At 44.7% G+C, this 24,335-nt stretch overlaps 2 protein-coding genes across 6 annotated transcripts in view; one reads left to right on the top strand and one right to left on the bottom strand.

Annotated features, from left to right (window-relative positions):
- The window catches only part of uggt1 (UDP-glucose glycoprotein glucosyltransferase 1), a 285,869-nt gene that overhangs the window by 101,899 nt on the left and 159,635 nt on the right, over positions 1-24,335 (bottom strand). The gene's annotated exons all lie outside the window — the stretch shown is intronic.
- The window catches only part of pcnt (pericentrin), a 47,678-nt gene that overhangs the window by 20,697 nt on the left and 2,646 nt on the right, over positions 1-24,335 (top strand). For 4 of the 5 annotated variants that reach the window (XM_080783223.1, XM_080783222.1, XM_080783220.1 and 1 more), the window contains 34 exons: positions 112-565; positions 694-891; positions 991-1,062; positions 1,620-1,712; positions 2,050-2,202; positions 3,181-3,327; positions 5,542-5,702; positions 5,871-6,043; positions 6,683-6,864; positions 7,007-7,169; positions 7,361-7,603; positions 8,084-8,316; positions 8,706-8,825; positions 9,115-9,135; positions 9,568-9,804; positions 9,955-10,128; positions 10,345-10,497; positions 11,337-11,510; positions 11,625-12,650; positions 13,662-13,832; positions 14,421-14,610; positions 14,695-15,026; positions 15,338-15,440; positions 15,542-15,714; positions 15,872-16,105; positions 18,164-18,303; positions 18,556-18,685; positions 18,885-19,994; positions 20,125-20,328; positions 20,969-21,175; positions 21,291-21,517; positions 21,636-21,715; positions 22,080-22,221; positions 22,322-22,449. In XM_080783223.1, the coding sequence (XP_080639349.1) occupies positions 112-565; positions 694-891; positions 991-1,062; positions 1,620-1,712; positions 2,050-2,202; positions 3,181-3,327; positions 5,542-5,702; positions 5,871-6,043; positions 6,683-6,864; positions 7,007-7,169; positions 7,361-7,603; positions 8,084-8,316; positions 8,706-8,825; positions 9,115-9,135; positions 9,568-9,804; positions 9,955-10,128; positions 10,345-10,497; positions 11,337-11,510; positions 11,625-12,650; positions 13,662-13,832; positions 14,421-14,610; positions 14,695-15,026; positions 15,338-15,440; positions 15,542-15,714; positions 15,872-16,105; positions 18,164-18,303; positions 18,556-18,685; positions 18,885-19,994; positions 20,125-20,328; positions 20,969-21,175; positions 21,291-21,517; positions 21,636-21,715; positions 22,080-22,221; positions 22,322-22,449 (7,748 nt within the window). The remainder of the gene's footprint in view (positions 1-111; positions 566-693; positions 892-990; positions 1,063-1,619; positions 1,713-2,049; positions 2,203-3,180; positions 3,328-5,541; positions 5,703-5,870; positions 6,044-6,682; positions 6,865-7,006; positions 7,170-7,360; positions 7,604-8,083; positions 8,317-8,705; positions 8,826-9,114; positions 9,136-9,567; positions 9,805-9,954; positions 10,129-10,344; positions 10,498-11,336; positions 11,511-11,624; positions 12,651-13,661; positions 13,833-14,420; positions 14,611-14,694; positions 15,027-15,337; positions 15,441-15,541; positions 15,715-15,871; positions 16,106-18,163; positions 18,304-18,555; positions 18,686-18,884; positions 19,995-20,124; positions 20,329-20,968; positions 21,176-21,290; positions 21,518-21,635; positions 21,716-22,079; positions 22,222-22,321; positions 22,450-24,335) is intronic. The other variant, XM_080783221.1, reaches the window with a different exon arrangement.

The following is a 24,335-nucleotide window of genomic DNA, read 5'->3' as shown; positions in this document are numbered from 1 at the left end:
TATTACTATTCGTTTAATTGTTTATTGCTTACTTGGAACTTGCAAACAAATGCACATCGGAGTATTTAATACAGTTTGTTATGTGGTTTAAATGTTCTTTTTTGAGTTCAGATTCCAAGAAGAGAAGGCACAATTGGAACAGCGTCTGGCCCAGAAGGACAAAGTCTCTCTGGGAGAGCTAAGAGAAAAACACAAGGCTGATCTGGAACAGCAGAGAACAAGTCTAATGAAGAACCATTCAGAAGAGATGGACACCCTGTGTGCCAAACACAAAGCACAACTAGGTTCACTCAATTCCACGTACAGAGATCAACTTGCTGCTATGGCGATTGAGTTGGACTCCAAGCACAAAGCTGAGCTTGTTTCCTTGGAAGCGATCCTCGTTTCCAAAGAAAAGGTGGAGCTGGACCGTCTGCAGGCTGTGTTTCTGGAGACTAAACAGGCACAGCTTAAAACACAAGAGGCGGAGTTGGAACGCAAGCATCAGGAAGAGAAGGATGAACTGGAGAGGAGGATGCTGGATAATATGGACACTTTGGAGGCTACCTACCTGAAAGAGGTCCAGGTGAGTAACTGCAACAAGATGACAAATAGAGGTTACTTCTCAGTCTGCCAAAAATATGGTTTTAATAAGCCACTGCCCACTAATACGTTAAAACTTCACAACACAGTTCTCATGCTATAATATTACAGAAACTTCGTGATGAATTGGTGCAGATTGAAGAAGGGCATTATCAAGAGCTTAATTGCCACAGGATGGAACATAGACAGGAAATGGAGTGTCAGCAGGTAGAACAGCTGTCCATCAGCGAGCAACTGAAGAAGAAGCTGGCCCAGCTGCACATGGAAAAGTTCAGTGCCATGGCCGCAGAGCTCAACCATGTTCACCAGGTGCTTTGACTTAAGATTGTCAGAAAAATCAACCAATCAACTTTTTATTTTAAATTGTGCATCGTGATAAATCTTTTTCTCAACGTTTTGTTCTCATAGGCAGAATTATCTGCTCAAAAAGATATCATGGATTCAGAACATCGCAAGGCTCTGGACTCTCTCAAGAAGCAGGTACTGTCAATCATCCATCACCATTTCTCTTGCCTGCATGAATCAAACATTTAATCAAACCAACATTTAGAACCAATAACAATAGGTTATTCAAATAATTGAGGACATATATATTTTTTTAAATCAACTAAATTTTATCAATCAGCTGGTTAACCCCATAGCCATCTATAGTTCATTGTACAATTGGTGGTGTGTAAAAATCTATAAACTCAAAATGTGTTGCGTCGCAGCACGTTGTGAGCTACAAGATAATCAGGGTGATATTGGGCCGGGAAAGGCGTTCCCTGTTCTAGCCTGATCTGGCGAGATTATCCAGTAGTGTGTTCCAAATGATTGAAAGAGTCCTGTAGTCTGAGCCCAGCTTTAGTCGCAATGGGTTGTGAGCTTGTGCGTCAGATAAGCTATTTGGAGAATTTTGGAACCTTCTCCTAATGACACGTCCAAAATGGGGATTCATTATTAAATTATGGGGAATGGAGATTATTGTATTAAGATATTGATTTTCAATAATGTTTTATAATCGGATTAATTTGCCCTTTTGTCTTTCTACTGCTCAGGTTCTTCAGCTGGAACAGCAACATGACACGGCTCTTCAGGAGCTCTCTCTGACCTGCACTGCTGAGAAAGATCAGCACCGAGTCCAGCTACAAGTATGTGTGGAATAAGTGCACCATGCATCAGTTGGTGACACACTGTGTGTGTGCACATATGCGCGCACACGCGCGCATGCCCCAGAGTGAGAGAACACCCCATGCTGTTGTGGTCTTGCTGTCAGTATACAGCATCTCTTGTATCATGGGGCTCTTACAGCCCATTAGAGAGCAGGGATTACAGAGAGCCATTCTACTGCCACAACATTGGTCTGGTTGTTTGTATGAATTTGTTTATTTGTATTGGTCTCAGAAGGAGCATCTTTGTGTGTGCGCGTGTGAACACAATTGCATACTGTGGTGTCAAACTAAATGTTTACGGCGTGTCCTGCTCTAGGAGTTGAGGGGTATCTCCGCACGAGAGTTGGAGGCCTGTCGCAGGGAGCTTGAGGAGGAAACCTCACGGCAACGTCTGCACTTCCTGGAAGGGGTGGAGCTTCTTAAGGTTCAGTCAGAGGAGAGGCTGCAGGACCGGTTAAACCAACTGAAGGTAAAGATGCAGATGCTTTTAGGCTTTAGAACGCATTATGCGTTGTGAGCTTTTAGATCTGCTATTTTCGGTACATTTGCATGACACTCTGGTATGATGAGGTTTTAAGTTGAAACATGCCTCTGACAACAACGATATGTTCAAATACGTATTTCTTTGCTCAACAGACCCCAGTGAGTCTTTTTCCAAACCTCATTATTACAGTATGTAACATCATGGATTACTGATGGCTGTGTGGGGCTCTAACAACAGCCCTTCTAATCTCTCACAACACCAGCCCCATTCCTAGCCGCAATTTGCAACTCTAGATTTTTTTACAATGGGCTGAATCTAGAGTTGCAACAACCTCCATCCACTTCCTATTAATCTTTTTTGGTTTGTGATCTGCTTGTCTTAAATTATGTTAAACTCACCAACATCGCAGCTGCAGTCCAAGCTTGAATTAGCCTCTTTCAATCTGCCGAGCTTGTTTTTCATAAAAATCCCCCGTAGACATGTTATGAGCTACTTGTCTTTCTGTCCAAAAGAATCCAAGAGTAACATTCCGAGCCGCCTTTTTGTATTTTTGCAACGTGCCGTAAAACAAGACGTGAGGGGGAGCGCTTGTTTAATAGAAGGCTGTGCGTGATGGGGCGTCGCACTGCGTCGGCCTCTTCTTTGGGTGTCTTACCTGCGCAGGTAAGATTCTATTAAACAAGCTCTCCCCCTCACGTCTTGTTTTACGGCACGTTGCAAAAATACAAAATGGCGGCTCGGAATGTTACTCTTGGAATATTTTGTCCCCCTGGAGCTTTAATCAAACCCAATTTCCACATTAATCCCACCAATCGTTAGCTATCAGCCCACCAAATGCACTCGCATGATCTTTGTGGGTGGGCAATAAGGAAAGGCAATGAATGGGAGAGGGGGAGATTTTATTTAATTCTCTTGAATGGAGGACCTGAACCTCTGAACTGTCACTGTTAACTAACTTTGAAGGCGGAGTTTGAGGAGCAGAAGGAGGCGGCGCTTGAGAAGCAGATGCAGAGTTTTGCAGCCGAGCACGAGCACAAGGAGTGCAGCTTCACAGACAAGATGAGCCAGCTCACTGCCCAGCTCCAACAGCTGGATTCTGTGGTGGCTCAGGTACTGTATACACACACACACGCACACACGTACTATATCTGTTTTCTACCCAATGGCTTGACTGATTCTGTATCAGGTGTCTTATGCCGGTGTTACATGCCAGGGGCATGACAAATATAGTATACAAATCTTGCCGGTGAGTGTTTTGCATCAAAACTATTCATATAGTTGATGCCTTATTCACACTGGTTGATAGTTTTATGTGCTCTGTAAAATCGACCTCATTCAGAATACAAATTGCCATTAATATTGTCATTAATACTGGTGTTATGAGACTCATGACACAAACAGTTCACGTGTGAAATAATCGCAAGGTGCTGTATGCATCCATCTTCACTTATTCCAGAGGCAAGACTTGTAATTGAGGGAGAAAATGGAACACCAATATGAGATAGAAAAAGAGACTAAACCGCCATTGAAGTGCAATGCCAGTGAGGAACCTCATCTGTGTTCCTCTTCCCTTTTGCATGCAGTCAGATCTTCTGAAAGAGATTATAATACCCATTACATTTAAAACCCCATAGGCTTAGTTGTCTGGAGTCCCCCACGGGTCTGTTCTAGGCCCCATCCTTTTCCCCCTTCACCCCAAATCTTATAGATCAGCTATTTTCACTGCCCCAAAATAGGGATGCTAGGGTGTTTAATAACGGCATTACTCCTGATGTATGCCTTTATGCTGGGTGAGACCATGCTGCCGACAGGATTATCTGTAATCCCTTGTTTCATCGCTCGTGTGTCCATCCAGCCTTTCACTGTTAATCTTCATTCAATCAATCATTCATCCTCTCCAGTTGCTACAGATTACCCTGAATGTCACAGGGACAAAAACATTGTTGCTTTTGTTATAATTTTGTTAGTTGTTGTTAGGTGACATGACATGCATGATCTGTTACTGATTATTCAGGCTCATATTCGATATTCCAAAACGACAGTTTTTATTTTTGTTTGCTTCACATTTGTAGTTTTTACGGAATGGGAGTAAAGAAAATAGTGAATATAGGTTTATATGAAGCCTTCTTATTACTTTATTTTCCATTAAACCAAATCCAAAGCTTTGTCCTATCTGTGTATCTGTTTGTCTCCATGGCACCTGCCCAGCTTGCCTCCTAGTTGTAAAAATATTAACTTCCTCCTCTACCTTAAACACACACACACACACACACACACACACACACACACACACACACACACACATCGTGCACACTCTCCCTCAACCCCCTTGAGCTAAGCAGAGCAAAGCTTTAAGAGAGAGGGGATGGAGGTTCTGTTGTCTGGGCAACAGCATTGTTGTGCTGACACAGGTGGCTGAAAGAGACTTGTTCAAAGGGAGGGAAGGAGAAACCAACTGAGGTAGGTAGGGAGGGAAATGATGGTAGAAGAAGGGAAAACCATATATGAAGAAGGAAAGGTAAGATAGGCAGACTTTGAATAAATAGAAAAAAAATATTCTGTAATCTATATATTTCGTTACAAGACTGTCACTTGCTGAAAACAAAGCTTTTTTAACCCATTCTGGGCGGGAACCCCTTTTGGTGCTTTACCCCCTCAGGCCGGGAACCCATTTTTGGGTTCTGTATAGTATGTACAGTATTAAAATAATTATGCTTCTATATAAATGTTTGAAGTTTTTCAGAAAACTTAGGTCAGGCTTTAGAAGGCGTTTTTAGAATCGGCCTTAGGCCTAAGCAAAATATGTGGTGTGTTTCGAAAATCACTTTGTCTTATGATGAAGTACAAATTGGGAATATAGAACATGTAATTGTCACTCCCACACAGCTCCAGACCTGTGTGGGAGTGACAATTACATGCACATTGTAATGTGTGTTTTGGCAGTTACTGTGTGATGGCCGGAGGTCCATTTGGTATTTTGGCAAAGGATGTTTATTTATGGGTGGCTAATCGGTGTAATCACATCTGCACCTTCTCTCTTGCCATACACCAGGGAGTGATTCTTCACTCTAATAGGATGCCCGTGGCCATGTGGTTTTGTTATTCTCTTAGGGAGTTAAATGATCTGATGCCTGTAAGAGAAGGACTAGGAGGAGTTGGCGTTGTGCCAGTGATTGACTTTTTTTGTAGTTGCTATGACTGGATTTACCTTTATTTCTCCCCTTGTTGGTTCTTCACTGAGCACACAGGTATGTTGCTAGAACCGTAGAACGATTGTCTGATTTGTGTGGAATAGTAGGTTATTCCTCTCTTTCTCTCTTGTAGCTGCGAGCGGAGGTGGGCTGTCTACAGGGGGAGTTGGATGGGAAGCGTGCAGAGATGGAAACTCTAGACACACTCCTTCAGCGCAGAGAGAGAGAGAGCCAGGAGGGAGGCAACCTTCTCAAGATGCTCACTGAGGACCTACAGACTGCAAAAGAGGATGGGTAATAATGGACATATCGTGTGTGTGTTTAAGATTGTGAATTTTGTTTTCTGGGTGGATGTGTGGATTAAACACCAGCCAATCTTCAGGATTTATTTTTCATCCTCAGGTTTTAATCCATGGGGACTTCATAGCGATACTGTCTAAAGTTTTCCCTTTGTGTGCCCAGGCGACTGCTGCACCAGGCCAATGAGACTCTGAGGAAGGTGTTGCTCGAAGTGGTCCGCAGCACTGTTGTGACAGAGGACCTCATTGGCCAAAAGATCAGTGTCGGTGCCAAGAAATCTGAACAGCCAACCAATCAGAAGAGCTCATCGGGGAACGTAGAAAAGCAGGAATCTGGTAAGCGTACTAATGATAAAATATTTCCAGTTATAAGTGTGATTAAACTAATGATAATATACGCAAGCAGAGCGTGCAAGTATTTAGATCGGCTGGGTATGTTTGTATGTCGGTGTTGTCCACCGGCCAATAAGGGACCACCATTCTTGATGACGTAATTAAGATACGTTTGGCGATCGGCTGGGTATGTATGTATGTGGAACGACGTCACTGTCGGGGTAAGGGGTATGTCGGGGTAAGGGGTATGTCGGGGTAAGAATGGTGGTCCCCTCTTGGCTGTTGATGATGACGTAACTAAGGTACATTAAAAGGTTGGTATAAGGTCAATAACCTACTTGTGTGCAAGTTGGCACCTCGACAGAGTGCATTTCTAGTTAGGATTGGAATGTGAAAATGTATCTGTAAACATATTGAGCACTTTCAAGAAATCTGTTTCGGATCAGATACAGTATATTGTGAATGTGATGACCATGTACCATTCTGTTCTTTATTACTTACTTTACTAATTAATTCACAAAGAGATTAATCGACTTATAAAAAATAATCGTTAGCAGCCGTACTTTTGATACTTGGTCAGATGCCAGAGTGGTCATCGCACATTATCACTGATAATTTTTTTTCTTGTTGCTTTTAAAAAAGGCATTTCAGTTACTGACATGTCCTCAGAAGACCTGGAGTTGACTCAGATGCTGTGTGAGAGCTTGCTGGTGTCTGAGACACAGATCCAACCTGGAGGAGAGGAGGCTGTACTGAGTGCCTGCAGCAGACTGCGTAACACCGTGAACACACTGCTGGACCTACTTAACCACGCTAATTCACAGGTAATGCATGTAAAAGAACACACTGGCCGAAATGTACACTTTCAAATTATATTTTAATGTCTATGATTTAGGATGTACACTACACGGTATGCACAGTTCCATTTCTCTTCATTTTTCTTGCCACTTTTGTCGTTGTGTGTAGTTGGAACAGACTCGTGATGTCCACGTCTCCCTGGAAGAGCGATTCTCTCAGGGCAGAGAAGATTCCGCCCACCTCCTCCAGCAGCACAAGCTGCTGTTGGAGCAGCTGGACCAGGAGGCGCAGCAAAAGAGCGGGCTTCAGCTAAACCTCCATAAGGCTGAGGGTGAGCTGTGTACAACCTCATTTTAACACTTTTTTTTTTACAATAGCAGATCTACAAGCTCACATGTCGCATCGCAAGATTGTAGATCTTCTGTTTTTGCTATATTTGAAAGGTTTTGAAGAAGAAAGATCAGCTGTATTCAGTGTATTGACATGCCCAAAATGGGCAACTCCTTGCATAATGTCTTTTAGGGCTGCTGGATGGCTATGTGGCTGAAAAAGCAGCATTAGAGGAGGTTCTGCAGCAGAAGGAGGCACAGGAGGAGAGGCTGGTGGAGGAGCTGGAGGGCCTCAGGGTGCAGCTGCACCAGATGGAGGGCCTCAGTGCAGAGCTGGACAGCCTCAGGATGCAGCACCAGGAGCTCAGTGAAGAGCACGCTCTCATCCTGCGCCAGAGAGACCATCTGAGTGCTGACCTGGGAGAGAGGGAGAAAGGTATGGAAAGAGACAAAAGGATGTTGAGGACATTCCCAGTCAGTCATGCATTAAGATGATGTAATGTATGTACTCTGTATCTAGCATGACCTGATTATTTAATTCTGTGCTCAGGTGTGTCTTTTCTCTTTAGGCTGATGCCTGAATGTAGAGCCTGACAAAGGTTTGTGGGTCAGAGTGGTTCATGTGTGAAGGGGGAGTGCAGTGCACATTATGTTTGCTGTGCTGTTTGCAGATGCTGTTCATAACCTTGCCATTGCCAGTAGTTGGCAACCATGGCTCTTGAAGTGCAGTGTCATTTGGATTTATGGTTCCAAAATGGTGATTTACTTTAGATGGCTTTAGAGGACATGGCAGCTCAGGATGATTTGTGCTGTATGTTTAACTTGTCTTTAACATCTCTTTCTCTCATGTCATCTATGCATCATAATTCATGGTCTATTTCAGGAGAGGAAACAACCTTTCTCTGCTCTGTTCCAGGTCTCCTGGCTGAGGCAGAGCGTTTGGTCCATGAGAGGCTGGACTTGCAGCGGCAGGCAGAGAAGGACCACAGTTATCTTTCGCAGCGCCTCAAGGTCCTGGAGACTGATCTGGAGGAACAGGAGACCAAAGTTCTGGAGACAGAGAAGCATCACAAAGCCAACACTGAAGACCTCAATCAGCAGGTCCAAGCGCTCGAAAAACAGCTCAAACACAACCGGCAGTTTATAGATGTGAGTTTTGTTTTCATGTATTAAAAAGTTTAGTTTAGTAACAGTAAGTCTACATCTTGCGATAAAAGTAGATCTGGATATCTTATCTGGATATGAATAAATTCATGTTAATGCAAATGTATAAATGTATGTATCCAGCATGCATTGTCAAAGGAATGTTATCCTATGCCAGACCAAATCTGGGGGTGGCCTGGCTTGCAATGCAAGCCATGCATTGTGTCTAGCTCTAGATTTCAGGAAAAAATCACAGGTGGCAAGGCAAGGGTTAAATATGAGGGTGAGATATTTTTCTATACACCGATTTTGAATGCAACTGGTAAATGGGGTCTTGAGTCACTAATTGGTTCAACGTGTAATTTGTCACACATGCTGTCATCCTATGCCTACAGGAGCAGGCGGTGGAGCGTGAGCATGAGCGAGATGAATTCCAGCAGGAGATCGGCAGGCTGGAAGTCAAGCTCAGACGGACAGTCAAAGGCCACAGCACTGGAGACGGCAAAGGACAGAGGGTAAGGTTCACTAACACCATTAGAATTATACCAGCAAAGAACCTACATACTTACAACTTAAGTTGGCATGCTGAACTACTCGGCATTTGCTGTTTTGCAGTGTGTGTGACTGCGTTGGTGTTTTTGTCTGCCATTATTCCAAACCCCATATCCCCATATGTTTTTGCATTGAAACCCAACTTGAAGACTTGGTATTCAGACTGTAAAGTACTGTATGCATTGTTCATTGTTTGCCAATGAACCTGACGTTTGCTGTGTGTTTGTTCTTGCTTTGAATGGAATGCCATAGATTGAGGACTTGGTTCTGCAGGTATGGAATCTCCCTGTAGCCTTAACTCTGGTAGCCCATCCAACCGTGCATGCTGTGTTTGCAACCTAATTCACTGATCATCTAGAGATTAATAGTGACCTTTAGCATTTGAAAGTGCATGTATATTTCTTTAAATATGTTGATTGTCACCTAGAATTTCTAGATTACTATATCCTGTCTTTTCTGTCACTCTCCTTCTGACAGTAAGTCTTTACTGTCTGTTTTCTTGCTTTTCATTTACGTATGTCATTTAGGCATTGTCTATTTAATCTAATACAATTGCATTTCAGTAATTCAATACTAATGGCTGCAGGAACCTGGGATGGCTTCATTAGTAACCAATCATATCAAAACCATGTCATATGGAACGTGCTTTTCAAACAGCTCCAACATTGAGATCCCAACTGGTTACATCTGTGTTCATGCTGTCAGGTGGAGAATCTCCAAGCTGTCATCAAAGACAAGACGGAGGACAATGCTTCATTGCTCACAGTCAATCAGCAAGTCCAGCGTGACATCGCCGAGCGCAACGAGGAAATTGACAAGCTGGCAGGTCGAATCAGAGAGCTGGAGCAGGCGTTGCTCAGCACCGCCGAGACCAACAGGTCCATTACTCAGCTTCAACAAGATCTCCACAGAATGAAGCTCAGAGAAGAGGAGCTCACACAGGTACAAGCACACATACACATCTGTTCTCTTTTAAAAGACCGCAGAATTTAGAACTGATCTCACGCACAGCATTTCTTTGTCAAAACATACATTGGGCTTAAAACTGTTCACGGTTAACTTGCTCACTATGCCACTGCCCCCCTGTGTCAGGATAATCAGGCACTGGAGCAGCAGCAGTTGACCAACAGGCTTCAGATCTCGGCCCTGCAGTCCAAACTGGACGAGACCAAGCACCGCTACCAGGACAACACACCTGACCCCACCCAGCAACTCAGAGATGCCCTGGACACGGCTCAGAACAAGTTGCAGAGCGAAGAGCAAGAGGTCTGTGTGACTTTATTTTTTCAGCAAGCTAATATAAGCACATTCAGAAGTCAAATGAATGGGATAGTGTGGATTGTGGTTTGAGGTGTTGGGTTGTAGCGCCATCTCTTGGTGATCGAGTGTGTGCGCACTGTCATCTATTGGTTTCTGCAGTAAAAGTTGTGAAATGGTAGATTAATGAGTTCTTTTAACTTTTACAAATTTGATGCGTCCAAGGTGGAGGACCTGCTCAGCCAGTTGGAGAAGGTGCAGAGTGATCTGAGCATAAAAGAGGCAGAACTTAAACACCTGACACTACAGCTGGAGATGCTCACCAATCGAAATGATGCTCATGTCAGTCAGCTCCAGGAACAGATCGCAGCCCTGAAGGTGAGCAGTGTAATACCATATCCGAAGTATTTTCATTTATTTTCAAGCTGATAATTCACCCACCATATAACCTGCATCAGTTTGATTCTTGCCTGAAGGTGCGTTCACATAGGAGGTGATTTGTTTGTGTGTTTGTATTACATAGTAGGGATCCCAGAAACTGATAAAATAACATTTGAATATTCTACTGCTCTGGTGAAGACTAGTAGTGGCAGAAAATAGCCTAGGCCCACTCACTCACCCCCTCACCCGTACCCTGCGCTAGTCACAACCCCATCACACCAACCCCTGTCCCTTTTCTCTCCCTCCCTCTTTCCCTACCCAGTCTCTCCCCGCCTCCCCCTGTTCACCACTCACTTGTCCCCCTCCATCGAAAGCACCTGTGCAATTGCTGAACAGCCCAGGCTGAATTTCAGGAGTTCAGGAGTGCATTGGGGACAAAGGTTGAGCAAGAACAATGAAAAGCGGTGGAGGGTGACAGGTCTAGACTGGAGTGGCTGGAGGATGGGGTCAGGAGGGTAAAGGGCTGTGGGCAAAGGGCAGAGCTGCCCCGGCAAAAGTGTCAAAACAAATGTTTCAAAAGATGATGAAAGGCGCAGCTGGAACACAGGTGGCCAGTTTGCGTGACAAAGACCGTATAAAAAGGCGTGTAGCTATCCTGGTTGCTGCCAGAGGCTCTTCTCCCCTGTAACTCTGCCTACCTATTGAATAAACTCTACTAAGCTATTTCATCAAGCCTTTTTATTCGCTCAAGTTGAAATATCCCGATTCGGGCAAAGTTCAATTTGTAAATTAAGAGACAAATATATATATATATCTTGCACAACCCCCTCTTGCAGGAGAATGTGTCCACCCTCACCATACTCCAAGAGGAGAGAGAGGGAATAACGGAAGAGAGAGAAGAGGAGAGCCTGCCCTCTGCGCTGCTTCAAGAGAAGAATGAGGAGATTGATCATCTCAACCAGGAGATCTACAAGCTGCAGCAGGACCTTGAGAGTGGGGGAGATGACATGGTCAGTGCTTGACGTAGAGTGGAACAACTGAAACAACGTTGTTGACCGAGTGTCCATGTTAACATAAATGACATGCATTTCTCAATATGATTGTTTTTGGTTATGTTCTGACAGGCTTTAGAGTCTGAGTTGGAGGATCTGCGTTCTCAGGTGGAACATCTCCACTGTGACATCACGAGGCTGCGCCAGGACAAACAGGAGGAAATGGAGCGCTTGCATGAGGTCATCAGCACGCTGCAGGCAGAGCTTGCCACGCTGGGTCCGATTCTGCATGAAGTCAGCGACTCCCAGGATGGTGACAGTGTCTGTGCATCCCCTTCACCCAGCCCCGAACCACACTACCACCAAGGATGTGAGTGGAAGGCAGTGCCACGCAGCCTCAAGCAAGAGCTGCGTCAGACTCGCTCAACCTCCTCTATCTCTGTTCGTCCTCACCTCGAGGCTCTGCAGAGTCAGTTGGAGACAGCAGTGGCAGAGAAAGTTGTGCTGGAGCGACTGCTGCTCACCCAGGAGGAAGAGTACAGAGGACATGGGGAGGAGTTGGCTAGCAGGCTGAGAGGAGAGAGGGAGAAGGCAGAGGAGCTCCGCGTTGTCCTCGCACTGAAAGACGCAGAGCTAATAGCCCTCAAAGCCAATGCAGGACAGTTGGAGGAGGAAGGAGCAGAAAAAAAACTGTTGGAGGAGAGTGAATGTTGGCAGACCCAGGCCCAGGAGATGAACATACTGCGTGCGGAGAGAGCCCAACTTGAATCCTTGGTTCAGGACCTACAGAGGGACAAGATGGAAATGGTGAGAGAGATGGAGACCCTAAAAACAAGGGAGGGGGATATTAAAAGGGAAATCGATGCCTTGAGAGAAACCTCTCCGACTCTGGAGAGACGGGTACAAGAAGCTTGGGCTGACACAGTAGCTATGGAGACACTAGCTGCTGAACAGAAGGTGCAGATCGAAATCCTGGAAACCGTGAAGGGAGAGCTCTTTGAAGAACGTGAGGCATTGAGGAGAAGAGAGGTGAAACTCCAGGAGGAAATAGAACGCCTCAGACAGGAAGTGATCTCTCATACAGTCCGCATCCAGGAACTAAGGTTTCAGCTGAAGGAAAGGGGAGCAGAGCATGAAGGAGTGAAAACTGAAGTACTGGTGAGTGGCATCTTCATGTTCTGGTACCGTAGAATAAACTACAATAATATCTAGAGTATCTGCCAGAGACCTGGTCTAACTAGCACATTGCTACTCACATACTAGACTAGTCATGTTGGATCCAGTACACCCTACACCTAGGAAGCAATTTTGGGGGGCTGATCAATAATTAAGGAAAACTGGATTTGTTGAATAACACATGGATGGTATTATGTAGCTTATGTCTGGTGCATAGGTTTTCATTTAGATTTCCTTTACTTTATGTGTGGTGGAGCGTATCATTTCTTATACAGTAGGTGAAGTAGGGCTTATGGGAGCATATATGTTCTTGCTAGCATTCCCTGCCTGCTCTGTAACTGGGCATGTAGCTATGTCAGCAGCTGCAGACCAAACCACAGCTGGCTATGGTTAGAGAACAGGGAGGCTGAAATAATGTGTTGTGGCACAGAGACGGCAGAATGTTAGTCACACACGGAGGAAGTGACTTACGAATGAGGAAGTTGGGGCAGTCGTCTTGATAGCTAGAGCAGTACATTTTAAAGCTTTACTAGAACCTACACGTTGATGTTTTGAATGTTCATCTTTTGATATGGTGCGTTAACCGGATGTGGTAAGGAATACTTTCAGGCTCAGAAAGAAATCTGTGCTGTCAACATTTCATTGGCTTTAACTGTCTTGCGTTATTATTACAGTAGCACATAGCTGTTTTTATCTATGTGGAAAGAGCCAGCTTGGTCAAAGTGTATGCTGGAGTTGTTTATAGCAGTAATTGTTGCGTTTGTTCGTACATGACTAGACCACATGTGGCACTCGTTTGTTTGTACAGAGCTAGAACACATGTGGCACTCATTAAAGCATTGACTGCCACTCCTGTAAGAAATGTTGTCAGACTGAATTACACCCATCCAACATTCACTCTGGTTTGCTGGTTATTAAAGGCCTCTACTGAGCATCCTCGTGAAGTTGGATGTTGGTGGTGATGATGCCAAAACAAATGTTTCTCTGTTCCAGACCAATGCCGAGGTAACCCTGGCTAATGCCGATGCTGCCTTGATACAGAGGGAGGCGGAGCTAGCCAGACTGGGCGTGGAGCAACAGGCCCTGAGGGCAGAGCTGGCTGCTGTGAAGGAGGGGCTTAGTACCAGTACGGAGAGAGCTGAGAAACTGCACGAAGAGGGACAGGTACAACAATAGAATATTATTTACAGTATTTCTTATCACTGAGAGGGCGGCCGTGGGTGAGTGGGTAGAGACACTGTCTGGGAATCGGAAGGTCACTGCCGGTTCACACCTAGTTTGCCCAGACTGGTCAAATCGATCTATAACAATATTGTAATACAAGATTCCAACAGGGTTTACCTTAACACCTATTATACAGTAACTACAACAACAACAAAATATGTATTAGGCCTACTGATGAAAAACACCCGTTTCAAGTGTCTGCTTTCTTTATTGAAGGAGATGAGTACATATTAGTTCAAACAACTTAAATATAGTAAAGATTTAACATTTATTTTCTTGTCTCTGTGCAAGACACTTAACTGACCCCTGTTGCCGTATTAGGTGCCGTATTAATAGCAGTCACTGCTTCTAACATGTATCCTACATGGTAAAGGTAGAGGACGATGTCCATGTACTGCATGTGCAAATGCACCTTACAAATTACACAACTAAAAGGGACATTAATATATAAATATATTTGCTAGGTGGATTCAGTGCAAGCACAGAAATAATAAGAACACCCCTATAATTCTTTTCTCTGTCCACTAGACCAAAGACCGTGCCCTCGCTGAGCTGGAGACCAATAACCAGCGTCTGAAAGCAGAGCTTCGAGGCCTACAGGAGGACCTGGCGGGTCAGGAAGAAGAACTAGCTTATCAGCAAAGAGAACTGCAGCACCTCCGACAGCGCTGCCACCAGCCAGAGATACTGCCTCACAACGAAGAATACAGTCACAAGGGTGAATTCTCACACACTGTCAATGAGTACATTTGTTGATCTCATGTTATGATTATTATTATAATTCATATTTTCTTTTCATCAGATAATTCTGAGAGAGGCTTTGAGGACAGAGTGTGTGTTTCTCATGACGAAGCATCACTGAGCTCACCAGACGTCCTAAGGAGACATTCGACGGACAGACTCCATGGGAGGTTCCACACCTCTTTCTCTCTCCAGGCCTCCCATTTCTCTGAGCTGAACACCTCTGAACTACATCTCCCCCACACAAAAGCCTCTCCCAGTGGTACGATGGATGCACTGCACTCCATGACCATCACCCCAGAGCCAGCCACTCAGAGTACTCACTCCCCTCGCTCTGTCTCTGTCTCCGCCTCGGACAACCTCTCCATGATCAACTCAATGGATATTGACAAAGTATGTGGTCCAGACAGTTGCATAAAACACGTATTTTTGAAGAGTTCTACTCTAAATGTATTCTGATAGGGAAAGCATTGCCTTTGTGCACACTTATCCGACACACCGAAGGTTTGACATGCGGAAATCACCCGTCGCTCCCGACATGCGTTGTGTCGTGCTTGCGGTTAGGTTTAGGGTTTGGAGTAGCTTGTCGGTCTAATTACTGTCGGACCTTTAGGTGTGTCGGAACTAAAGCCTGTACCCTTTTCACTAGGTCAAGTATTTCATTTTTAATCAATTTCAATATGTATACTTTTGTTTTCTCCCAGATGCATGACTCGGAAACCATGGACCCGACAGCCCCACCGTCCCCTCTTGGCTCTACCTCTTCTATGTCAGCACCAGAATGGGCCAGCGATGGATACGGCAGCAGTGCGTTTTTACAGCAGTATATCTGTCCATGTGATATCATTAAGCATGACAGCCATGCAGCAGTTCCTGTATGTTGTGACATTGTACTGTGTTTTTTTTAGATGTGAGTTCAGAGCTGGGAGTGAGGCTGAGAGCAGAGCTGGAGCAGACAGAACGTCTGGATGCTCAGTTTGTTGAGTACCTCCGCTGCCGAGGCATGAACCCCACAGCGAATACAGACAGCGCTGCAGGCAGTATGAGCTACAGTGATGATCTGCTGTCACCTGAGCTGCAGGCAGGGACCACACACACACACACACACACACACACACACACACACACACACACACACACACACACACACAGGTACTGCAATACCTATGCTGCTGCTCTATGTGGAGTTGTGAAGAGGTCTGTTTGTTGACAGTTTCTCTGTTTTCTTGTCTTTACAGGTTCTATTGAAAAAAGTATATCAGGAAGGCTGCAGAATTCTTGCCCTGTCCCAGCACCGCGGCATGTCCTCATCCCATGCCCACTTGTCAAACTCTAAAACCATGTCATTGGACCAGACTGACCAGTCACCCTCTGCTCCTCCAATGAGCTGGCAGCAGGAAAAGAGGGCCCTGCAAGAGACTGTTGTAGCTCTCCGGGAGCTGCTCTGTCGAATGGCTCAGAGGGACACGCGGGTTGGTTCATACACTTTTTAAGAACTCATAATGATGCCCTTTAATCAAACAAAGACTTCATTCAAAGTTACCTTATCACAATAGGCAGATAATTAAACTAGACCAGTGCCTACTAGGGCAGGGGTTCTCAACCCGTGGGTCGTGACCCCTCTCCCGCAAAATATGAACGCTTTTTGGATCATATATCGTATAAATTAAAACGATAGCAATGTGAGCTAGCAGTTTGTATTGTTGGTGTGGAGGGGGCGAGGCAGGGTCGCGAGACCAAAGCATTTCCGGGGGTCCAAAGCCAGAAAACGTTGAGAACCTCTGTACTAGGGAACGTGCAACGTGTCTGTATGTTTGTGTCCCCTTTATGCCCTTATATGAAGACATGCCACACATTTTTTCCCCAAATCAGCCTCACGGTGGAGCTATAACAGGCCAATTCCTGTTTTTAGCTATAACTTGCATCGATCTGTATAGACCGATTCCGTAGCGGTTTCATGGTCGCAGCCTACGTATTTCCTGTAGGCGGACTCGACGTAGCTGCGGGGATAAACCCTCACCAGGCGCATCTCTTCCACTACAGTGAACGGCAGAGTGACTGATATTAGTTTGCCTCAAACTTTACTCTTTTACCTGCTTTTTTACTAACACTAACATTACAAAGATGTCCAGAACATCGAGATGAACCTGTGTAGTATATGGCTGCTCCAACAGTAGTGGCAACATAAAAAATAAATAAATACGGAATGTCAAAATATCCACCGCGGTGGCTGAGACCAGAGCCATTGAGTAATGGTTGAGACAAAGCAGTGAAAGGTCCTGAAAGATACATAGTTTCAGTCTTACGCAATACCCAATCTTTCTGTTTTATGAACACAAGGCTGCTGTATTTTATACCTCATACTAAGCATTTAAAGTATGAGGTATAAAGTACAGCAGCCTTGTGTTAATAAAACAGAAAGATTTGGTATTGGGTAAGACTGGCGTTATGTATCTTTCACTGCTTCGTCTCAACCATTACTCAATGGCTCTGGTCTCAGCCACCGCGGTGGATATTAGACATTCCGTTTTTTTTTTTTTTTTTATGTTGCCACTACTGTTGGAGCAGCCATAAACTATACACAGGTTCATATCTATGTTCTGGGCATCTTTGTAATGTTAGTGTTAGTAAAAAAGCAGGTAAAGGAGTAAAGTTTGAGGCAAACTAACATCAGTCACTCTGCCGTTCACTGTAGTGGAAGAGGTGCGCCTGGTGAGGGTTTAAACCCCGCAGCTACGTCGAGTCCGCCTACAGGAAATACGTAGGCTGCGACCATGAGACCCGCTACGGAATCGGTCTATACAACTTATGTATGCGCACTCCCTAGAGGCCATGGAAAAACATTGTCCCTGCATCCCTCCACATCTGCCGGTTATAGTGCCACCATGAGGCCGATTTCTGCAAAACATATTGCTTATGTTAGTCGCACAGATTTCATCCAAATCGGTACACATGATCTCTGTAGTCATGTGATCAAGACGAGTCTGTTGGATTTCTCAGATTCTACACTGATAGGCTAACATTGCCTTCCAAAGTGGCCCGTTTTGTACAAAATGCTGCACATGTCCTGCTCATCCAGAATTCTATCCTCATGCTATGAGTGATCTGGCTCTGCATTTCCTCAACAAAATGAAGAAAATAGTTGCAAAAGAAAAGATTATATTATATTACTCCTAAACATTTTGCCAAACATCTCACACAGTCCTATCCTCCTGGTGGAGACCTGTGAAGGGCACTTTTTCTAGTTGTTTTGGTCTGTGTCCCTTTTATGCCCATATGATATATGGAGTTCCATATCATGCATCCGTGCACATGCCAAGTTTGAAGTCGGTCCCACATACTGTATGGGCTGTATGCATACATATATGGCCATATCGGTCAGATTGGCAGTTCTGGACTACAGATGCGCAAACACGTGCAGAGATTTTGTGAATTTCTTTTTAGTAGGATATAGAATTGCGTTCCTGTTTACATCTTAACTGGATGTTGCTGCTGATGATTACATTGAGTAATTATTTATCTATCCCCAGACTGGTGGGGAGGATTTTCAGAGAGAGGATGTATCATTCCAATCCCAGCTGAGAGCAGAGTTTGATGACAACCAGAAGCGACTGAACACTGCCCAAGACACTCGGCAGCAAGAGCAACAAAACAGAATACCGTCCCGCAGGTACACTCGCATCACCAGGGACACTAAATCAAGGACACTTCCTTGGTTGCATGAACTCATTCTCATGTAGAAATGATACTCGCACACCTCTGTCCCATTTATTAGGGATTAGCATTCTTATAACCACAAATCCTTCCTGTACTGTGTTCCATGGTCTACCCACTATCATGCAAGCCCATCACATTACACTGCATTTAATTTCATAAAAACATAAATGCATAAACATAAAATAATGTATCTCCCTTCTCCTAGCCTGGCTGTAGAAGAAGGAGAGGAGGCCTTGAAGTGGGAGCAGACAAAAGCCCAGATGCACCAGCAACTAGAACAAGAGAAGACAATTGCCATTTGCAGGGAGAGAGAAGAAGAGGAGCAGCAGCGAGAGGTATGGTGTGGTCTTGAAGAAATTAAGAAAATAATTCACTTGGTAGCTCTAGTAATGCCCTCATACTTGATACTTTGATGTTAGCCAGATACAAAGTTGCAATAGTCCTATCATAGAATGTGGAGTACCAATATTGTTATTAGTTGTTCTATTCTATATGTACCTGTACCCCACTGAAAAATGACCCTCCCCTCCCCAGGCTGAGCAAGTGTATTTAGAGCAGCAAGGCTCTGAAGTCATTGTCCTCAAGGGTCAACTGGAGCAGGAGAAGGCCGCCTCCAGCAGCTTTAGGAAGGAGCTCCAGGCTGTGCGAGTGTCTTTGGAGACGCAAGGCTCTGAAGTCATTGTCCTCAAGGGCCATCTGGAGCAGGAGACGGTGGCCTGCAGCACACTTAGGAAGGAGCTCCAGGCTGAAAGAGTGTCTTTGGAGACGCAAGGCTCTGAAGTCATTGTCCTCAAGGGCCAACTGGAGCAGGAGACGGTGGCCTGCAGCACACTTAGGAAGGAGCTCCAGGCTGAAAGAGTGTCTTTTGAGCAACAATGCTCTGAAGTCATTGCCCTCAAAGGCCAGCTGGAGCAGGAGAACGTTGCCTGCAGCAACCTTAGGCGTGAGCTTCAGATAGAACACTCTCGTAGCCAGCTGCTGGAGAAACGCTTAGATGACACGTACAAGGAACTTGAAGATGAGCGCCAACGTTCTACCCAACAACAGGAACTCCAGTCTACTGAACGGAGCCGACTGGAGCGTCTTCTGAATGACGCAGAGTCCTGCTTGACCGACGCTCACTCTCAGTTTGCCGACACCCACAGAAAGGAGGAAGAGGAGGAGAGAGAACGCAGCAGTAGTCGACTGGAGGAGCTGACGCGTAGGCAGGAAGCAGATGCGGCCAGAGACAAGAAGTTCATCTCCGACATGCGCTCCCAGCTGGAGCAGGAGCGGACACAAGGGGAGGAGCTAGCCGCCATGACAGACAGGCTGAGGAGTGAGCTTCTGCAGAGCAGGCGGAGAGGGGAGGAGGAGGACCGAAGGAGGAGAGGGGAGTCGCAGCAGGAGCAGGAGGCCATGGCCCGCCTGCGAGTCGCCATGGAGACCCTGAAGGAGCAGAAACGGGAAGCTGGTCGAGCTTTAGAAGCAGAGAGACAGCGTGTTAGGCTCCAAGGAACGGAACTCACAGAGTTGAAGGACAAGCTCCAACAGCTGAAGGACAGGGAGAGGGAGAAGGAGGAGCAAAGGGAGAAAGAGAGGAGGAAGGAGAGACGGGAGCAGGTAGAGAGGGAGAGGCGACAGGAGAAGATGAACAACAGACTGGTAAGACATAGACAATCATGTTCACACAGTTATGTATTTTCCTGTAATATAATGGAGCTAGAAACGTTTTAAAACTATGACACAGTACATGTAAACAAACACACCATACCTGTTAAATATCTGTCCTCAGTGTGAGGTGGAGTTGTTGAGGCAGCAGGATCAGCAGCGTATGCGGGAGCTGCAGCAGACTCTTGCAGAGCTGGAGAGGTCAGAGAGAAGAATGGCTACTGAGAGACTGTCTAGGTCAACTACAGCACAACTACAGACCAGATCCACCCTGTCGCTGCAGAACAACAGCCAAACTGATACTGCACAGGCCAGTAGCACGGTACAGGTATGCAAAGGCCAGTAGCACAGTACAGGTACACAAATGGCATTTTATTGCATTTATGGGGTGTACCGTGTTGTAGATTATATTTAATGGACCCTTGGGAGTGGCCAGCCTTAACAGTCGACATTGGTGACTGATTGAAATGTGACAATCCTTTCCTAGTGTGCTACAAAAACCTTAAGTGTTATGTATCCAATGTCCTTCCGTCATTAATTGTAATTACAATTGTAATAGGATTTGAGAATAGGATCAGCAGGAATGTATACTTCCGAGCACTCCAAGAATATGCTTGAGCGCTTGAATCTCTTTTTTAAATTACCCCACAGCCAGTGATGTGCAGCCATTCCATTAATTTACTGGGAAGTTCATTCAAATCAAATGGCCCGTCAAGTAACTGGACAGAAAGTTCCCACGACAAAACTGAGATGAGGTGCTGGAATGTTAGGTAATTGTTGGCATTGGCAAATAAAAACCTAATGGATAATGTTTGTAAGAATTACTATATGACCAGTTTACCACTCCTGCCACCAGACTAGAAAAGAGTTTAGATCACAAATGAGAGGGTCGGCTGGCTGTATCCAGGGTCTGGTTCAAGTAAGCTTGCCTAGTCTCGTTTTGACTTATTTTGTTTTCTTCTCTTCAGTCCTCTGAATCTTCCTCTGGGCTGGTGAAGAGGTTGTTAAAGGAGAACTCTGAGCTGACAGAGCGTGTGACAACACTGAGTCAGGAGAGAGTGACCCTCAAACACAAACTGTCCCATCTGGAACGACAAGTTGACGAGCTCGCCAAGGTCACCGCGGAAACCGAGAACAGACCCATTAATGATACTGTCACATTCAGCCAAGTCAAGGTGAGATGGGATGAACAGATGCCATTCTGTCATTGTTCTCTGCACTGAAGTGAAAATGTAGTGTCATGAGACAAACGTAACACTGGTATTAATGACAAGTGGTATTTGTTTGTAGGTGCAACGTCTTTATGAGCGCTACGTGCGTGCCGAGAGCTTCAGGAAAGCTTTGGTATACCAGAAGCGCTACCTGCTGCTACTGTTGGGAGGCTTCCAGGAGTGTGAGAATGCCACACTGTGTCTGATTGCCACTATGGGAGTTCGTCCCTCCTCCTCACTGACCGCCCAACGCAGACCCATCACACGCTTCAGAGCTGCTGTAAGAGTTGTCATTGCCATCTCAAGGTAGGAAGCATACCAGGCTAGAATGGATTCATTGCGCGATCAGTTTGCTGTTTGCATAATAAGAGTGACTTGGTAAATGGGACATTTGCTAGAACTGATTATGACTCACTTTTTTCAGAATGAAGTTCCTGACCAGAAAATGGCAAAAAGCAATGAAAAGACTGTCTGGATCTGGGATTGCAAATGAGCATTCCTCAGGTAATCTTACACAACATACTGTAATTTGTATCACATACTGTACGTACGGTATATGTGTACAGTATACTGCTAGCCTGGGATCCAGACTGATTCGCTACGTTCGACTTCCCTGGCCAGGGTCCTATTTGACTCGTATTTCTATTATGTAGGCAAGTCAGGAAGTGACTTGAGTTTTACATTGGATAACACTGGTCCCACTCCCCCTCGGAAGCAACAGACTCTGACTGTTTTCTCCCGTTTGTGAACGGAGATATAAGGCTTGCCAGAATTAAGCAAAGTGAGAGAAAAAATACACTGAACGTAGCAATCAGTCTGGATCCCAGGCTAACTGTTAGCATCTCTAATTTATTTCCATTTCTTATAGGATCTAGAACAGAGGTATTGAGGCAGCAGCACCCACGATCAAACTCTTCGCCACCAAGTCGAGACGGTAACCCCACCTATAGAGAAACAGTATCAGCACAGTTTGTACCACCAATGAAATCACCTTTCAGGCTGCACAACAGGTTAGGTTCCTCTCAGTTTGAAAATCCAAGTACTTTTGGGGGTTTGAGTGATATTGAGGGATATTTATTATTTAATGAACTGACCTTTTCTGCACCCCAGGGCAAACTCCAGCTCAACCATAGCCTCTGGGAAATCTGGGGGAACATCCCAGGATCCAGAGCGATCCTTAACGGAATACATTCACCATCTAGAGAAAGTCCAGCAACGTCTGGTGGGAACTCAACCAGGTGAGGAAGATTGAAAAGAGCACCAGTGCACGGGGTGTATTGTACATTTAAACGTGGAGGAGAGGCATATGTGAGAATCATTTAACACAAACACAAGGGTGAGGGTGTGAGGTTAGTAGGATTATGTGATACACCGCCAATCTGTAGACCTGTGTAATTATGGAACACTTTCTCTATGACAAACTGTCACCTTTGCAAATGTCATTGTGATGTTTATTTTCTTTCTTGTAACAATCTAGTACTTCATTACAGTCAAGTTACACCACAGTGTGGTGATAGTGTATTTGGTATTCCCAGGCATCCCACAACAATAATGGTCACTATTCTTCTAATTCAGAACAGCTGTTTATGTTTAACAATGGCATATGTTATCGCATATGTACATAGTTGGAGATGCTCTTGGCAGTTTGGGTATATCTTCATATATAGTTCTTCTGAGCTGACCCTTGTTGGGCCTCTCTGGTTTTAGGAAGTGTTTTCACTTAAATTGTGACATGCAGTATCACTACACAATATGGTCTTTATCGTAAAATGAGGCAAAAAAGATTAAATCCGAGAAGAATATTGTTTTAGGTGCTTTTAAGACGCATTTCCTGGAACCACAGAACTGTTATGTCTACGTCTGTGCTCTTACTTGATCTTCCAACCCCAGTTAGCGAGATTCAATTAATACCGCCTCCAAGAGAGAATCACTTATCCACGCCTCCAAGAGAGAATCAGTTATCCACGCCTCCAAGAGAAGAGCTAAGGAGGAACAGTCCCACGGCCTGTTCCCCCAATATGGTTGGTTATCGCCAGCGCTGGTTACAAGAGAATAGGACATGGCTGTATCTGAGCTGCCTGTCACCCATTTACCTGAATGGCCCAGGTGAGTGTGAGTGTAACATGCTCACTCCACCAATGAACCCACATACCAGCATGCACCTTTGATGGGGCTGTGGTTTTTGATCATCACTAGAGGGACAGTTTGTCATGCAAGGGGTGTTTCACAGAACAGGTGTTTTCATATGAGCAGTTTTTACTGGAGGTCTTTCACTTACCTATTGATGCAGGTGTTGGAGGTTCATGTTGCATGCCTGTAATATTTCTATGTAGTACATTGATTGAATACTTTATTAGCAGGCTTGTTTTTGTTTTTTTTAACTCTTTATTTTAGGATTTTTTAATATGCAAGTCAGACAAAAAGGACAAACAAGACATACAATAGGACAGAAACATCAACAGTAAATAAAATAAAAACTGAGTAAAAACAAAAATAAAAATAAAAAAAATAACAAGAGGTCATGGGATGTACAACAGCAGCAATACATATTACAGATTTTTGGGTTTCTTACATTCAATGACAACCGGAAAGACACCACCCATATTCACTCCACATCCACCCCCCAGCTAAGTACTCTGTCCATTTCTCCCATCTTCTTTCACCCAGCTCTTTTTGCAGTCTTAACGAATAGGTAATCTGTTCTAGGTGATGCAGTTGTTTCACAATGTTGATAAAAAGGTCGACAGTAACCAGTTTCTTGTAATAGCTTTTTTGCTTGCTTATTAGCAGGCTTGTTAATAACTGTACAGCTAGTACAGTCAAAGGTTATGCTAAAAGCATTAAACAAAAAGCCCCAGGGGGGTTTATTCCATTGTGGTCCACTGGTTTTGACCCAGGGACCACCATTCTGACTAGGAGCATTCACTATTGTCGGGTGGGTTCATCGTAGATCTACGATGGACCCACCCGACACAATAGTGGTGGGGCCTTCATGCACCATGGGTTAAGATTGTTTTTGTTTTCTTCTTGTTACTCACTAATCACACTATCACAGGCTACATTCATGAGCTGGACAAAAAAAACTATGTTTCAAAGTATTTTATTATCAAAAGTTTTACAAAAG

This window comes from Protomyctophum bolini (assembly GCF_963924005.1).
Source record: "Protomyctophum bolini genome assembly, chromosome: 15".
In the NCBI taxonomy this organism is placed as follows: Eukaryota; Metazoa; Chordata; class Actinopteri; order Myctophiformes; family Myctophidae; genus Protomyctophum; species Protomyctophum bolini.
This window is presented reverse-complemented; position numbering and strand designations above follow the sequence as displayed.